General features: G+C 45.6%; 1 protein-coding gene across 9 annotated transcripts; it reads right to left on the reverse strand.

Moving 5' to 3' along the window:
- Nucleotides 1–741: 741 nt before the first annotated feature.
- dtnba (dystrobrevin, beta a) lies at nucleotides 742–16,318 on the reverse strand. Of its 9 annotated transcripts, none has more exons than XM_086101116.1 (22): nucleotides 12,821–12,910; nucleotides 11,679–11,736; nucleotides 9,763–9,867; nucleotides 9,617–9,697; nucleotides 9,304–9,517; nucleotides 9,092–9,177; nucleotides 8,465–8,619; nucleotides 8,209–8,308; nucleotides 7,889–8,055; nucleotides 7,641–7,765; nucleotides 6,547–6,618; nucleotides 6,007–6,087; nucleotides 5,394–5,481; nucleotides 5,106–5,185; nucleotides 4,828–4,941; nucleotides 4,292–4,388; nucleotides 4,040–4,060; nucleotides 3,759–3,906; nucleotides 3,585–3,674; nucleotides 3,443–3,490; nucleotides 3,062–3,091; nucleotides 742–1,138 (listed from the first exon to the last, which is right to left on the reverse strand). In XM_086101116.1, exons 3-21 carry the CDS (start codon nucleotides 9,851–9,853, stop codon nucleotides 3,087–3,089), a joined length of 1,863 nt encoding a protein of 620 aa, XP_085957242.1. In that variant the 5' UTR covers nucleotides 9,854–9,867; nucleotides 11,679–11,736; nucleotides 12,821–12,910; the 3' UTR covers nucleotides 742–1,138; nucleotides 3,062–3,086. The 9 variants fall into 9 exon arrangements, with proteins under 9 accessions (XP_085957242.1, XP_085957237.1, XP_085957239.1 ...); XM_086101111.1 differs by having other exon boundaries at nucleotides 3,062–3,094; XM_086101113.1 differs by lacking the exons at nucleotides 742–1,138; nucleotides 12,821–12,910 and adding exons at nucleotides 1,164–2,689; nucleotides 15,919–16,318 and having other exon boundaries at nucleotides 3,062–3,094.
- Between the last annotated feature and the right edge of the window lie 306 nt (nucleotides 16,319–16,624).

The following is a 16,624-nucleotide window of genomic DNA, read 5'->3' on the forward strand; positions in this document are numbered from 1 at the left end:
GTCTCTCTCTCCCTCCCTCTCTGTCATTCGCCGGAGACGCTGGTGCACCGGCGAAAGTCTCCACCGGGTCCTAAAGCCTACAAATTATAATAATAATAATAATAATAATAATACTGATGATGAAGATGATAAATGGGGCTCCATTTTGTCTCACATTTCGTGTTTTTGACGGTCTGTCCGGTGCAATAAATGGCTCTAAATCACGGACGCACAGCGTTTAATTGTGCCATAAATCTACACTTCATTTCAGAGCTATTTTTATTTCATCATCATCTCCAAAAATCAATTTCGTCAGTAGCAAAAAAGAAACTCGCTTCTCGATTTGACTAGTCGCTCTCGCTGCATCGCCACGATTGCAGTTTTCTCAATAAAGCAAACGTCACCGGTTACTGTGGTGATCCGCCCTTGCTGTCACAATAAAGGTTTTGTCCTTCGTCGTGTTTACCATCGCTCAAAAGCCACCTTCATAGTCTTTTATTTTGAAACCACCAATAGGAAGTTACTTTTATCGGTGATATCACTGGTCCATAAGTGTTAATGGTTAATTGTCTAACTCTTAGGTGTCAAACTCAGGTCCTGGAGGGCCCTCCAGGACCTGAGTTTGACACCTATGGTCTAAATGTATCCTCCGATTGGCTGGCAACCACTCTGGAGTGTACTCCACCTCTCGCCCATGTCAGCTGGGCTAAGCTCTCGCTCCCCCATGACCCTAAAGAGGACAAGTGATATAGAAAATGAAAATTGATGTATCATGATTTTTAATATGTTGCTGTAATGTTGTCCTCCTCACAGACGAGCATCCTGACAGAATAACAAGCAAAATGGTCTTGGAGAAAGGCGTCGCAATCGGCATCGACCTGAGCATCACGTACTCCTGCGTGGGTGTTTTCCAGCATGGCAAAGTGGAGATCATCGCCAATGACCAGGGCAACAGGACCACACCCAGCTACGTGGCGTTCACCGACACCGAGAGGCTCATCGGCGACGCCGCCAAAAACCAAGTGGCCTTGAACCCCAGCAACACGGTGTTTGACGCCAAGCGACTGATCGGAAGGAGGTTTGACGATCCTGACGTCCAAGCAGCCAGGAAGCACTGGCCCTTCAAGTTCTTATTTATTGTCCCCGCTTGTTGTAGGCGCTAAGAAGAGACAGGACACACCGGATCCAGTTTGATCATTCATAGAATTTATTGCAGGTCTAACACATCGCTCACATATGTTCGCCGCTGACAGCATTTACAGTTTCAAGTAAGGATGTGGCTAGCCGCTCCTCATTGAGGCCATTTGGAGTTGTCATAGCAGAGGGCACGCGTGTCCAACCTAACATGAATAACGACGGTCCTGTTCACCGGCAATTCCGGTGAGTCCCAGATGCGGGCCATGGAAAGGGACTGTCATACATGCTCATGAGTTTAACCACGCAACGACATGAGCCAATGGCCGCTGTGAAGAGGGTACTGTATTTTCTTCACATGCACGCTGTAACGTGAACACCAGCTGAAAATGATCAGCAAGTCTTGACGCTTTCAATTACTGAACTCGCACAAGCTCGTTTCTTTGGTTCAGTGTTTGCACATGCAGCAAAGCGCCGTGCGCGGTTGATGTTTTTTTGGTATCGTCAACGCCACACAGTGGGCCGAATCTTTCACAAATCTACTGTTCGGAAAGCTTGAAATGAAAAGGCAGTAAAGTGGCAAAGCGCGAGGAGTCATTTTGAGCTGCAGAGTCTAAGGATCGTTCGATCAGTTGGGAGACAGCAAGATAAGTTTAAGGTTTTGATTGAATGAACATATCTGTTGAAAATCCCCCTTAAAAAATACAGAGGCGTGTTTTTTTTCTATTGGATAAAAGCAAGTTGACACATCTGCTTTTGAGGCAGCAATGTAACCTAGTCGCTAACGAAATTTATTGACTTCACTTCTGCGTTCATGTCTCCTCTCTCTTTGCTTTTACATAAAAACTATTTACGGGAATAATGTTTATTTAATGTTTCTCTGTCACACACACGCAGACATTGTACTCTTATCAATTCAGTACCAGAACAAGCCAGCCTGAGCTGCTATAATACGAGCACCTGTGGCGCAGGAGCAAATGTCCCAGCAAATGTCTCAGCAGGCCTTGACCACTTCTCATATGCATCTTGACTCTCACAACAAACGATAGCTGGCAAAAATCAAACCAAAGCAAAAATAAATAAATACAAAGCACACAGTGCTGAAACGTCATCATTTCATCTCTTGTGTTTTTTTTTTAACAGTTGACCTCCTTTGTTTGTTCTTTTCTCCGGAACTACCGTTACATCCTTTATTACCATCCTGAGAATTAAAGCTTCTTAACACATCTGCCTCCTCTTCATACACCTCTCTCTCACTTACTTTACCCTCATTTAAAAATAAAAAAAATGAAAAAACGATAAAGCGTGCGCGGGCGCACACACGCACAGGCTTGAGTAAAACGAGGCTTCAGGTTCCTTGTTTAGCTATGCTCCGATATGTCAACATAAAAATGAATGTCGCAGTGACAAGACAAACACTGATTCAGAGCTCTACATCAGTAAATGGACTCAAGTTTGGTGTCCAGCATGGCGAGTGCTTCATCGGCACTTAATGTTCCAATTCCCACTGGCTAGTGAGGACGTTTCTTGTCTCCATTTTAGCTTCTTCTTTGGCTGGGATGAGACACCGCACTGCCTGAGGAGAGTGGCATCATTGTCACTTGCACCCAATGACACACTTTGACTTGGGCATGAGTCCCCCTTCCCCACTACATAAAAAAAAGAGTGCCTTGAGTCGTTCGCAGTCATTTGGCGCAATTGTGACAGGCAGTGAACAAGCTATGCCTACAGAATGAAAACATCATGCCGGCATGTCCACTTTAGAGTGCCTTGTTGTCAGCCATGAGTGCGTGCAATGCACAAAGAGAAAGATGGAAGCGTGGATCCAATCACACAATGGAAAAGTAGCATTTTCTCTCCTGCGCACTTGTAAAAGAGAGCTTTTCTTCAAGTGTATTTACATTACTCTTATTTCAAAAGGGGCTTAAAAAAAGAGGCTCATACTTACCATTTGTATTTGTCCGTGATGAAATTTAACCTGCTGGATGGAAAAGAATGCTTCATGAGAAAACCAGCAAAGAAAGGAAAAAAAAAAAAAAAAAGAATCGACAGACAAGAAAGCACTGTCATGTGAAAATATGTTGCTACCACAAAAAGCTTCATAAGAACCACATGGGCCTCAGAGTTCTAAAAGTAGATGCAGATGCATGGTCACAGCGGGACTCCCTTATGAGGACAGACTTGTGCCCACGAAGAGGATTATTCCATGAAAATCTCAAAATCAAAACTAGGCGCAATATATAGAGCTGGAGCTCTTGTGTTCAAGGGTTAGCAGGTTAAAGGTGCAGGTTAGCGTGCTAACGAGTGTTCAGGAGATGTACGATATTACCTCTGTCCTTCCCGTTGAGCAATCTCTCCTCTTCCTCTCGACCATCATCTGCGGAGAAAAGGCACGTGAATAACTTCTCCATGTATAGTTTATTTTAAACTTGAGCTTTTGCGGCACCAAACAATAATCAGCGTGTGCGCACCAGAATGAAGCTCTTTGACCAGTGAGGACACGGTGTTGGTAATGGAGTCGGCTGCTACTAGAAGGTCATTCCTCAAGTTTCGCCTGGTGCCTGAAGACATTCAACAACAGGAAAATAGTGAGTGATTATGCCTCTCTCTCTCTCTGAAAGCCGGAATCATTTTCACAATGTTACCTTGGGCAAAAGCCTCTTGGACATCCCCGCCCACACCGGCAAGGGAGTCTTGGGGCGAATACATCTGCGGCGACGCCGTACCAACTGAGCGGGCAGGCGAAGGGCTCAGCCGGGAGGCAAAAGCGTGAGAGGATCCCGCGGCCTGCGCCTAAAAGAAAGATTTGCAATGATGAAAAACATCAAAGAATATATCACTATTGACCCGAAACAGGTTTATCGAGTTGTTCATGGGTTTGTTTAATTTTTTTTTGCACTCCTTCGAAAAGGGGGTTTAAACTTACTGCCTGTCGCTGTTCCTCATCCTATGGGGTCAGAGCATGGGCAGATGGAAACAAATGCAGAAAGGGTGAAAAGAAAGAGGTCAGACATGAGCAGTGATAGAACAGGTAGGACTCTCAAGGAGGAGCCAGAGGGAGTGAGGCGAGTTTAAGTGACAATTAACAGCATCGAGTAGAGAGAAGATGTGGAAAATAAGAGGGCGTGTGTGTGTGTGTGTGTGTGTGTCTAAATGGTTTCAAATGAACGTGTATAACCTTGAGCAGCTTCATCAGTCCCTCCAGCTGGACCATCAGTTCTCTCCTGCTCTCTTGCAGAGACGACATCCTCTGCTCCAGCTCATCTTTCCTCTGTCTGCAGCACAACAAATCCCGATCATCACTCTTGGCGTGTCAATAGAGGGGTTTCTAAATGGAGTATCTCCTATTTTCAGTTCCGAGCGAGCATAGCCCTCCAAACAACATCGATTCACAGAACAAATCCCTCCTGCTTGGTTTGTTGTTGTTGTTCCTGAAAAGCGCAAACGCGTTGGATGAATTTTCTGTTTTTCTTGCAGTGGTTTTTCCAAACATCCATCTGTCATTGCCATCTGCCATGAAGCCTCCCCGCTTTGCGCTGCAAAGCCTCACTGCGCATTTCTCGCTCGCTCAGACGCCCGTGGCATGGAAATGCTGACAATTCATTGTCGGAATGACTTCAACCGCAGCAAGATTACGTGCGGACACGCCGATAGCGCTTAACATCGGCATACGTGAGACGTGGCACGGATGCGTTTCCTGGACCGCGTGCTCACCTGAGCAGGCGAAGCTCAGCCAGGAGAGTCGGGTTGGTACCGCCCTTTTCTGGACCGGGCTGGCACACGGCGTCGTGTTCTGAACGGAGGCGCTTGATCTCTGCCAAAATCTCTCTGTGTGATGAAACAACGTGACGGTCAAGGTCGGGCAGGCTGAACATGACTGACCAGGCGGTTTTTAAAATAATACAAATTAGTGCAGTTCAGTTTAACCTCCAACGTCGGTATACATGCAGAGGTTAAATTAAGATCCTTGCTCCTCGCCCACACTTTTCTACCTGTTTTTGGATTCCAGCTGAGCGATGAGCTCCCTCTTCTGTTTGTTTACATCAAAGTTGATGCTTCGAGTGGGTATGACCTAAACACACACACACACACACACACACACACACACACACACACACACACACACACACACACACACACACACACACACACACACACACACACACACACACACACACACACACACACACACGACGAATCAAGATTGTTGACCGGTGCTTTGCGCGTTTCTTGTGTATCAATAAAGCTCATGAATACGGGAAACTGAAATATGACCTCACCCCTGAGCTTTCAGTCTCTGCCAGTCGAGAAGTGTAGCGGGCGATGAGTTTGTGCTCCTCGTCTTGTCTGCCGGGGCTGTGTGCGCCGCTAATAGCGAGAATACATTTACTCAAAATTTAATGTCGCTTTTCCAAACTGCATGCCAGCGTTTTTAGTCACAGGTTCAACATCACGACATGGAAGGCAAAAGCAGTCTGTTAGCGCATATTCATCTGTTAATGTCTATGTCAGTTCACACATTTTCATAGACTGCTGTCCATTTGTTTTTAGCACAGAGACTTAAAAGTAAAGTAACACCGCAGGAGGGGAAATCCTGTCCAAAAAAAAAAAAGAGATAATATTGCTTCCTTTTTCTATTTAAAGTCGCAGATGTCTCAAACTAACATATGAGACCCCCCCCCCCCCCCCCCCCATCCACTTCCCCAAAAGCAAAACAACGCTGCCAACAAACTGCATCCGGACTGACTTCTTGTATGTTTGGCTTATGAGCTATCCTTGGTTCTCCTTTGCCTTTTTTGACCAAAAGAATGACGAACGAGCGTAATGTTTGGATTCCAATGAGTGACTCAGTCTGCGAGGCCTGGCCGGCCGTCTCGCTGCAGCCTCTCTCACCGTGGGCTGCTTTGGAGGCGGTTCACATAAGCGGCGATCAAAGCGTGCTCCTCATTCATGCGCTGAGCTGCTGCCAAACTGCTGACACAAGTTAGACACGGCAAAGTAAGCATCATGTACACGACATGGGCAAAAGTCTTGGGACACTCGACCGGCTACTTTGGTGTCACAAGTTGGGAAAGGCCCTTTGCTGTGCCCCAGTGCGCACAGCAAGGTCCATAAAAGTATGCTTGGATGATGTGTCGCAACATTTTTAGCCCAAATATAAGAAAGATTTCTTGTATTCTAATAAAGTTTGATTTTTTTTTTTTTTTAAGTCACACTGACAAGCAAAATAGATGCGCATTAGATTGAGTGATTTGACGTATCGCGGTCACGCCGATGTAAAAAGCGATGCTGATTTTTGTAAAAGTGCTCTCCAGGATCAAATCAATGAAGCCAAGCCCGTCCATTGGGCCGTAATTCTCGTGCGAGCCATACAAAACATTTAGAATCATGCAACTACTGCAAATGCTACATTGGTATGTTGCCAAACTTTACCTCTTGGAGGACTCTGGTGCTGATGAAGACAGCATCATGGCCGGACTCGGGTTCGCAACAGGTTGAGAAGGGCTGCACATACAATGACAAACACAATGATGACTTTGAAAAACTATGCAAACACAAGAAAGAAAAAAATAGTTAATATCCATCAGCTCATGAAGTGCAGAGCCCTGGGCTAACACATTCGAAGCTCACATTCTCACACGCATCGGTGTAGTCATGCAACGGTGAATCATTCTGGTCAGAGTCAACACAGACGGAGCAAAGATCACAAGGTGTCCAAAAAGACTGACGGAAAGCAACGAAAGTGAAAGGCTGCAAAAGGCCAAAACTGAGAACGATGCTACCCGATGCTACTTCACTACGTGCATACTCACGGCCGAGTGCTGCAGCTCAGCGCTGGCTCGAATAAAAAGCTCAATGCCGGGAGGCATGCAATGAACCCATCTGCTGATGTTCGGAAAATCAAACAGTGTGATTACAGCCGCAGGGGGCGGAGCCACCAAAGCGGTTGGCTGGATTTGTTATTTCCCTAAAGCTACCTGCATGTGTCTGCCAACATGTAACGATCGCGGCAATAACCAATAAGAGAAGTTGGTGAAAGTCTGGCCCTGAGGAATCCCTTACAGCTAGCCATGAAAACTAACCTTTAGGCTGCAAGTCTCTGACAGCCAGACGAAAGTCTTGCTTAGGCAAAATTGTTTGTGCGCGCTTCCAGAATAGGGGAGGCTGCAATAATGCAACAGCACCACTATCAGTATCATAATGAGTCACATTCAGCAGCCGATGGGGATCATTTTGGAGTGTTTATGAATTATCAGCTTGTGTGCTAAATGATAGGCGACGCGGGTTGGGCGACATCAACATCAGAGCATTCTGAGAGAGGATCACGTGTGTTTAAAAATAAGCTCAAAGAAAATAATGCTTGTGATAAAAAAAATTTCCCCACGGTAAATCAAGGAACCGCATTCACGAAACCACGCTTAGTAGTCTAAAAAAGTATAACTTGGACAGCAGCGTGTACAGAAATAACATTTTTGTTGAATGCAACTTCTTCGAGAGAGGTGTGTGTGTGTGTGTGTGAGTCTTACACGATATTAGCGAGATTGAGGGTCCTCTCAGGTTCTTCTGGGTAAACCGGGTGGGAAGGTTCCCTGGACGATACACAACCCAGAGTTTTGCCCAGGGCTCGGCCCAGCTTGGTTGCAGGTGACTTCTACATTAAGACAAACCAAATGGGTCAAAGGGATTCGGACGGATGCCAGTTCTTGCCTCACTAGTCCTTTCTTTCCTCATGACGTTGTATGAACCTTTGCTTGCTTCAACCGTCGAGACTCACCCAGGACGAGTGCTCCTTCATCTGATGCTGGTCGCTATGAGAGCCGTTGGCATTTCCACGCCAGAAGCAGTTTTGGCAGAGCTGGTACCCTCGGCAACGCAGACAGCGGTAGCGGAAGCCCGTCATCCCGTCGCTACGGCAGTAGGAACACGAGACGGGATGGTAGACTGAGAGGAGAAAGGAAAAAAAAAAAAGTTGCACACAAAACAGGATAAAACAAAACAACTCTCTGTATTACGCAGTCAATCTCCGGTGATTTTTAAATCTCTCAAAAACTAAACACATCATATTAAAGTGCGCACGGGTACATTTCCATCTACCGTTTTCCACGTTGGCGAGGCGATGCATGAGGGGCAGCCAGACGAGACATGGAGGAGGGTCGGATACAATGTCCAGGAACATGTTGAGCATCACCCTCTTCTAGAACAACAATTATACGCAAACTCTTCATTGGGAAAGACAAAACAATTGCAGATAAAAGCCCCAAAAGAACGTAGACCACACAAAATCACTCGGATGAATCGAATTATCTCACTCTAACATTCTGCAACAGATGCAGTGCTGAAGCCCTTTTACCTGGTGGGGGAAGCAGGAGTGGACAATGTTATTTGTGTAGCCAAAGGACGGTCCTTCTTGCACAGCGCAGGGCAACTTGAGAGCCTCCAACAGAAAATGGTCAAATTTGGACAGCACCATCACACCGCTGGAGTCCGAGATCTGAGAAAACACATCTGGCACACAAAACGCAGATGAAGTCAACAGCAGCACTAACACACTTTTCCCACAAGGCGGCACTTGAGTTTCAATTGTGCACTATATTTTCATTTTCGGATGGGAAAACAAGGTACTGCAGTATGGCTTTTTTTCAGAGCAAAGCGAGAATATAATAATGTGCGCGCAAGCAATGACAGTTGACAGCTATTTGAAAAAGTTCGTTTTAAACTCGCAGCACTTCAAGTATAATCAAATAAGCTAAATGAGAAATTGTTGTGTCATGACCCGGGGCCAATTCTGCTGGGGCCCCCAAGCGACTCTCGGCAAAAAAAACATTCAATTGATTTAATGTACAGGGGATGATTTACATATTTAAAAAAATCCAGCAAATTCATCAGATCCATTTTAAATGGGTTCAGTTTTGAGGGGGCACCGCCTCGGACAATGTGGCTTAAGTGACCAGCAAAATCAATATCTGCTGGGACTTACAGCGGAGTTTGTCCACTAGTTTCCCTCCGCATAGCACAGCCAGAATTGCCTTCACCGAGAACACCGTCAGTCGGCTCTCTGGTTCGCTGAAAAAAATAAATAAATAAATAGATACAACAGTTGTCTGCAAGCTTCTGAGAGAGTAGTTGTCATTTTTACATCAAATGATGGGACATTTTATTATTATTATTTTTTATTTTTTGGTCATTTACCTCTCAATGGCGGCTAGTATGAAATCAACAAACAGGACAGTACTCTCTCGTGGCTTAATTGGATGTGTGGTGGGCAGGCGCTTGCTGAGCTGGTTGAACAGGGAGGACACCAGGTTCTCCAGCCTGGTCACAGAAATGCCAGCATTTAATTCCACGGCATTCAGACCGGCGTCGCGCACCGCTTCGATGACGTTGTATATGTCGATGAGATGCACTGCAAGGGAAATGATGGGGGGGGAAAAAAAAAAAGCTTTTTAAAATACAGGCAACCAAATGAACAGTTGCAGTATCCGGATTTTACTTCGAGACTTACAGTTACATCTCTTCTGTATGAATCTCAGCTTGCAGGCTGTTCGATATGCCGAGAGACAGATGGCATCGAGGTTCTGATCCGCTGTGACGCAGAAGGGACATTTTGAGAACGCTCACTTCAATCAAAAGGCCAAACGCGGCACTCACCGAGCTCCACCAGGATCTGCCTTCTGGATGCTCCCATGGCAAGTGGGTCCCCCCTCCTTCTCTCTCCCCGGCCCCCCTCCTCCATCACCATCTTGCATCAAGCACCTACAACACAACCAGGGATACACTTAGCGGTCACGATTCACCTGATGCTGAAGTCACGCAAAACGTCACACGCCATTTGTACATGACAGGACGTAAATCAAGTGGCAACAAGATTAAGTCCATAAATGTTGTTTTGATGTCTCTCAGGACCTCATATATATATATATATATACTGTATATGAAAAAAAAAAAGACGACACTGGAGGAGAAGATGGAGAACACTCGACAAGTTATTGCAAGACTGATCATATCTGACGTTGGAGAGAAGCAAGAAATGAAAACAAGATGGATAGTGTCTTCCGCAAACGTGAAATACAGTACACACAAATATTAGCATTCCTTGTCTAAACATGGTGACAGGCTAAGCCACGCCCTCATTCACCCACCACCCCCTGTGCACATTCCAGGGAGGATTTGAACACTTCCCAGGAGGCCTCATGCTGCAGTCAGACAAAAGACGGATTCCTCCTTTCAGTCAACGCACGCATGCACGCACACAACTTTACTTCTTAATCCCAGTTAGTCAAGTGCAAGTGTCATTTGTTCGGTGGCGCAAGGGATCCCCTTTCGTGTGCAACGACTTGACTTCCGTACAAATAAATAAACAGATCTTCTGGGGATTACAAATACTTCATTGTCATTCTCTTTTTTTTTTCATGGCCGTGCCGAATTATTTGGACACTCGGTGACGCGTGCAAATTATTCAAGTTATTTGATTCATCTTTACAGGCCGACGGACATCACTTGTGAAGAAATGCCGACAGCAAGCTCGCTAAAACGGAGTCATAACGAGATGGGAATGGAAGGTTTGATGCAGCGGAAGTTATATAAAACTCATCTTGCGTTGACTGCACCGCAGCTGTTGGGGACGATCTCTCGCTAAGAGATGACGACTCTCTCCAGCTCGCCACTTCTCCCACTCCCATGGTGAGTCAACTATTCTTATCAGCAAGTGAGCCTTCGCCGCAGCTACAAGCGCGCCGCGCGACGGGGTCTGCGACGCCGACGTGTAGGAGCTCGGTGGTGCAAGGTCTGCCTCCCTTTTTTTTTTTTTTTTTTTTAATTTGGAAGCTTAAAAGTATCTGAGATAGAAGCGTCCGTCCTTGCCGTTATTACTCCCAACTAGGTCAGGACAGGAATAGTGTCGTTGCTACCGTCGCAATCACGACGGCACTTCTAAGAAATGACATGAAACAAAATGTTGGCTGGCTCACAGGAAGTCAAAATGGAAGGAAATATTTTAGTCCACCCTTTGCGGCTGTAATATCTTTCAAAGCGTAAACCCGGTGAACGACACCGCTGGTGATTGTTTTCCTTGCAGCGAAAGGGGGAGAAGGGATTGATTCAAACCGCAAATCTGATTTTTATGATCAAAATCTGAAATTTGATGGGGGGGGGGGAAAAAAAGGCCTCCGAAATTCTACGCTCAACAAGAGCATCAAACGAGTTACTCCCCGACATCAAATGTATTCTTGGTTTATGAGCAGTGAACGCAAGCTGCAAGTAAGTTGAGAGCAGTGACGGAGTCCTGAGAGGAACCTTTTTGCACCCATGCCTATAGAAAGTCCAGAGCAAATGGAGAGGAACCTTTGGCATTTACAGATGACAGCATGTGTGTTGCTTATCTGGGGGGGGGGGTTGCACCATGGTGTTTTATTATGGTTGACATTTGCTGAGCTGTGTAGAAACAAATACACTTGGGCAAGGTTTGGTGAATACTAATCCAAACCACATTTCCCCTAAGCGTGTATGTATGAACTCTTCCACCGGGTGGAAATATGGCGTGTGCGGTGTGAAACGCATGGTCGTACCTCTCGGTGTCGGGGGAGCGGCGGGGGTCTCACTGGGCAAGCGCAGCCTCAAAGACGTCTAATGAAGAGGAAGACAGAAGAAAAAAGTACTTTGAGTCAACAGACAATTACACAGGTACAAAACTGTCTTGCCGTTTCTGATCTTGACACATAGTCGTACAGTTGCGTTAGAGAGCCTGCCAAGTGCCAAATTTAAAAAAAAAACTAATGGGTGAATACACAAAGCACAGCGATAACCTGCTGTTTTATTGTACTCAACATGGTTTGAGACCTTGTTATTTTTAACCGCAGTCCAAATTGTCCTGATGCTAAACCTGCAACAAACTGAATAGCAGCCCTCGGCAAGCCTCCAGCAACAAAGAGGCGAAAACATTTATCCCCAAAATACAGTCGTACTCGGGGATTACCGAGGTGATGTCGTCGACACTTGCTGGATATTTATATGCGTGTACATTGAGGCAGCACAAATCATTCTGACACACACACACCCTCCATGGTCTTTCAGGAACTTCTTGAGATGCAGTAAAATTTTGATGCTTTTGGGTCAGTTCAAATCCATCTATGAGCTGTAACGCTTGACCACATTGAGATGTTGGGCGAGCCGGAGCCCATCGCTCCCTGTTGACTTTGAGCAAGCGACACCTTGGACCGGGTAAAATCCAGTCTATCGCAGGGCACATCCCGAACAGACAACCATTCATGCCAATTAAAAATAAATAAATGGAGGCTTCAATGAATTCTACTAAATGCAAACTCCAAAGGGTGAGGACCTGAGCCGACACTACAACAAAAAAGCTAAATGTCAACTGTGTCATCTGTCCGGTAAATGATCCCTTTTTTTTTTCGTACATATTTTAGCATGAGAACACGTTGACCCTGAAACATTATTTCGAAAGAAATTCATCGTCAACATGGCGTCGCTATGTCCAAATACGATCTGTCAATTGTTAGTTCAGTGTCTTCCATAATTCCAGGTGAGGGAATGTGTTGCATCAAGGCAGACCGCCCAACCGGTGCACCTCGTGCAACCACAATACAGAGACCGTCTTTTACCATCACAAAACGCTTGTTAGGCCTGAAAGTCGTGCGTATCACATCGCTCTCTCATTTGCAGGTCTAAATACACACACATACATACACACCTGTTTGCAGTGGCGCTGGGCCTAAAACAGACACGCAAACTACTGGACTGGCAGCCCAAAAAGAATTCCCCACAGCGGTTGAAGACGAAGCCCGCGGACGAAATGCTGGAAGACTCTGGGAAACAAGAAAGAGGCGTCAGGCAGGCGAAGGCGTACTAAAGAGGGGTAAGAGGGTGTTTACCACCCTTTGGATGCCACACAGGCATAGCAAACCACATGACCACATAGCCATTCGCAGCTGCTCTGTATTCTCATGTGTACCCTGACAGGTCTCAAGCTGTGCGTGCGTGCGTGCGTGCACTATGCATGATGCGCACGCCGTCAGAATAACTCTCGACAGACGTGCCAGAAATACCCATGAGAGCTACAGTACAGTATATCTTTTCTCGACGCCTCTTTACTCCCATACAGCAAACAGATGAGACTCATTCACTTAAATATCACATTTCAATTTCTTTCTTTCTTTTTTTTTTTTTTAAGTGTCAGCTTTAAGAGGAAAACAGGAAGCCAAATTTTCAATTATCCTTCATGTACTTACCGTTAATGTGAGAGGGTTTGAAATGTCCTCACTTGACGTGGCACTACCAGGAAACACAACTCACGTGTTTTATTTGTCAGCAAATGACCGTCGCCGTTGGATCCGAATGGAATCACATCACCTTACGTTACCTCTCCTCCAAAATCTATACGCTGACCTAGACCAAAGGTTCCTAAAACAAACAAAGAGTACTATCTAGCATGCCGTGTTTGATTTGGAGGATTAGTCGTGAGATCGCTGGGCTGCAATACGTTGAAGAGTTGGAATTCACGGTACATGTCATGGACCCGACTTTTATTTTTTGCATTGTCTCCGACTCTCACGGAAAAACGTGAATGCTCCCGAAATGTGGTGGAGGGTCCTCTGCAAAGTGTCCTATTACATGACTAGATTGGTGCAAACATTAACCCACAAGTGCTCTCAAAAGCCACTTTTGCGTGAGCAAGAGGGAAAAATCTAACCACATTAAGTTCTTCACGGTCCGTGAGACGCAAACATGTCATTCAAACTGGTGAGTTGGAGTAAATCTGATACACTGCAATGTTCAAATAACACGGCTTAGCAAAAGCTGAACTACATTTGTCCAAAAGCCTGTTCAGATCATCAACTGTATCTGGTCCGCATTGTACCTATAGGTATGACAAAAATAAAACACACACACACACAGGAAAAACATGGGGACTGTTGCCACAACACCAGCTGATGTCCACGCATGCAGCAGAAATCAGCCGAAAAGTCTGACTGAACAGAGACAGCAAAACGCAGAGTAACACTGCACACAGATGACGATGTGATGGCCTTTATAAGCCGGAAGGGAAGGAAAGAGTGAAAACATCAGATGTTGAGACCTAAGAGTGACAAGACTGAAAGGCCGCACCAAGAAATCGGAAGTGAATGTGTGCTTCCTGCCTTGAAGAAGAAGAAGGGAAAAAAAAACCCCACAAGAACATAACAAAGCAAAGCAGAAACGTTGAGTGGATTAAATTGCACCGATCGTGCATGTCTACCAACGTAATTCTCCATTCCCAACATGCGCCACATCTTTCGCAATTAATCAAAGCTCTTCAAAGAAATCTTATTTTAACACCCACTTTGCCCAAATCAAAACCTTGCCCAAAAAAATCACCGACAAGTTCATATGAAACTGCCAGGGCAGCAGAAAGCATCTTCAGGTGACATTTTGGTTTCATGCGAGTTTCCCCTCTAGGACAGTATTTCTCCTTTTCACTTCCTCTTTAGCTGAAACAATGCCAGGTGGTAAAAAAAAGATGATGGAGCCTGCTCAAAAAGCTCTGTTGGCTTTACCCTGGAACCCACAGCTGTTTGTTTGTACTTTGAGTTTGTGCCATCCCCAGACTACTTTTTTTTCTCCTTTCTTTTATTTATACCTCTGAGACTCATAGTTGCATTGTTGGATGAGGACGAAACAAATATGCAAAGTGTTCCGTTGTGTGCAGCTTTTCCTGTTTACAATAGCATACACCGGATAAATAAATTTCCAGCCTACTGATGTTATCTCACAGATGTATTACTTCAACAAAAGCAACTACTTGCCCCGATGATCAACTCGGAACTGGTGCATTGGTGTTTTATTGCCACAAATGGCTCCCGGGGCTGTCAACAGTGGACTACAACCCCCCCCCCCCCCCAAAAAAAAAGCTCTGATAACACCTCTCAGCACTCCTGCTCACCCCAAGGTCAGAGCAGCCCCATTCCAACCATTTAACATGAAGCAATTGCCTGGGGCTGTCAAATATCGGGAGGAAAACAAAAAATGTTTTCTCAAAACTAGTACTAAAGGTTTCAGCCGTTTTCTTGTTGAAACCGCGTGTGCGTGACTAGAGAAATCAGACACTTGTCGGGAGCACTTCTGTCAGTGTCAAGAGAGGAGGAAGCAGTAGAGTTAGTTAGTTGAATGGAGAGTGACGCTTTTCATCACGAAGAAGCGAGTAGTAAAAACGATCGGAGTGGTACAATATATTATTAGCAAAGAGATGATTCACTGATCAACGTTATTATTAAAAATCGTTGCAGGATACACGTGCAGGACCCCCATCCATGACTTGGACGCCCCAAGTGACGAATAAAGACCCCGCTGAGTTATGCACACTTCGATTCACTTGAAACGTTCACACTTTGTATGCAGAGGCTATTTTGATCATCTGGATTGAGCGCCGTTTTATGGACAATAAAGGTCAAATAAAGGACGAACAAGAGCAAAGTCAAACAGCAGTCCTGATGTGTAAAAAAAAAAAAAAAGGGAAAAAAAGTGGGCACGACTCGAGAGTAATGTGACACACGAGGAAGGGAGGGACGCAGCTGTGGACAAAAACTTATGTTCATAACCAGCACAAAACTCTTCTAAAGATGATCTGAACTACCACAATTTGTTTAGTCAATGGGGTTACTTGTGTGGCTATGACGTCAGCGGCCATGTTGATGAAAGTTGCTCACCCCAACAAACACAGAACGTGACAAATAAAACAGCCAAGTGTTGAATCGAGCGACATTTGCACGCATAAAATGTCCAATAAAGATTTCAAAGCGAGATTAGACTCACCGACAGGTATTCGCGGCGGGCTGCCGACATCAACAAACAAACGTGAGGCTCGAGACTCAACTTGTACTCCGCTTTTCTTGCCTTCTTCACACCGCCGCGATCGTTCGTCCCCTGGTTGCCTCTTCTCGTCTCGTTATACTTTTAAAACATGTCGTAGCCGTCCAGTTGCATATTCCCGTCGTAGCGAGCCATGTTCGTGCAGCCTGCGGGGCGGCTGCCTCCCTACCAGCCCGCCTTGTACCGGTGACCGCTGACTGACTGGAGAGCATTTTTTGAAAGAAGTCACTCCTCTTTGCACCACGTTCCCTCCCTCCCATTACTGTATTATGATAGCCCGCTTAACCTTCACGTCCATTTCACGCTGCGATCACTTTCACTTGTACGACACTTACGTCATCATGATGACTTCGGCTCCTGACAAGAACAACAATTTACTATAAACAGGAAATGGTTCTTATACGTTGGCCGCCATTGGTCAGCAGTTCTTCAATGCAAACTGCAACCGGCGCACGTTGCTGCATGAAGTTAACATGCATGTTATTGGGAGGAAGGGAGGAACAACCTGGAGAAAATCCATGCAAGCGCCACATAGGAAGGCTACGATTTTATTTATGATTTATTTGTTTACCATAAATTGCAGAGCTGCGAGGCAGGCACCCTAACTGCGAATCAACCGCCGCGCTCTGGTTGCTCGGTCGCTATTTCA

This window comes from Hippocampus guttulatus, chromosome 20 (assembly GCF_054856545.1).
Source record: "Hippocampus guttulatus isolate MCC_2025c chromosome 20, RoL_Hgut_1.0, whole genome shotgun sequence".
Classification (NCBI taxonomy): Eukaryota; Metazoa; Chordata; class Actinopteri; order Syngnathiformes; family Syngnathidae; genus Hippocampus; species Hippocampus guttulatus.

Bases quoted from the DNA above. Each gene is read 5' to 3' on its own strand.
- dtnba (XM_086101111.1), bottom strand. From the start codon at position 9,853: ATGGTGATGGAGGAGGGGGGCCGGGGAGAGAGAAGGAGGGGGGACCCA. The intron at 5,186-5,393 runs GTGAGGTCATAT...GTGTGTGTTTAG, and splicing joins CAGAGACTGAAAGCTCAGGG to GTCATACCCACTCGAAGCAT. The intron at 3,491-3,584 runs GTGCGCACACGC...TTTTCTCCGCAG, and splicing joins GGTCAAAGAGCTTCATTCTG to ATGATGGTCGAGAGGAAGAG.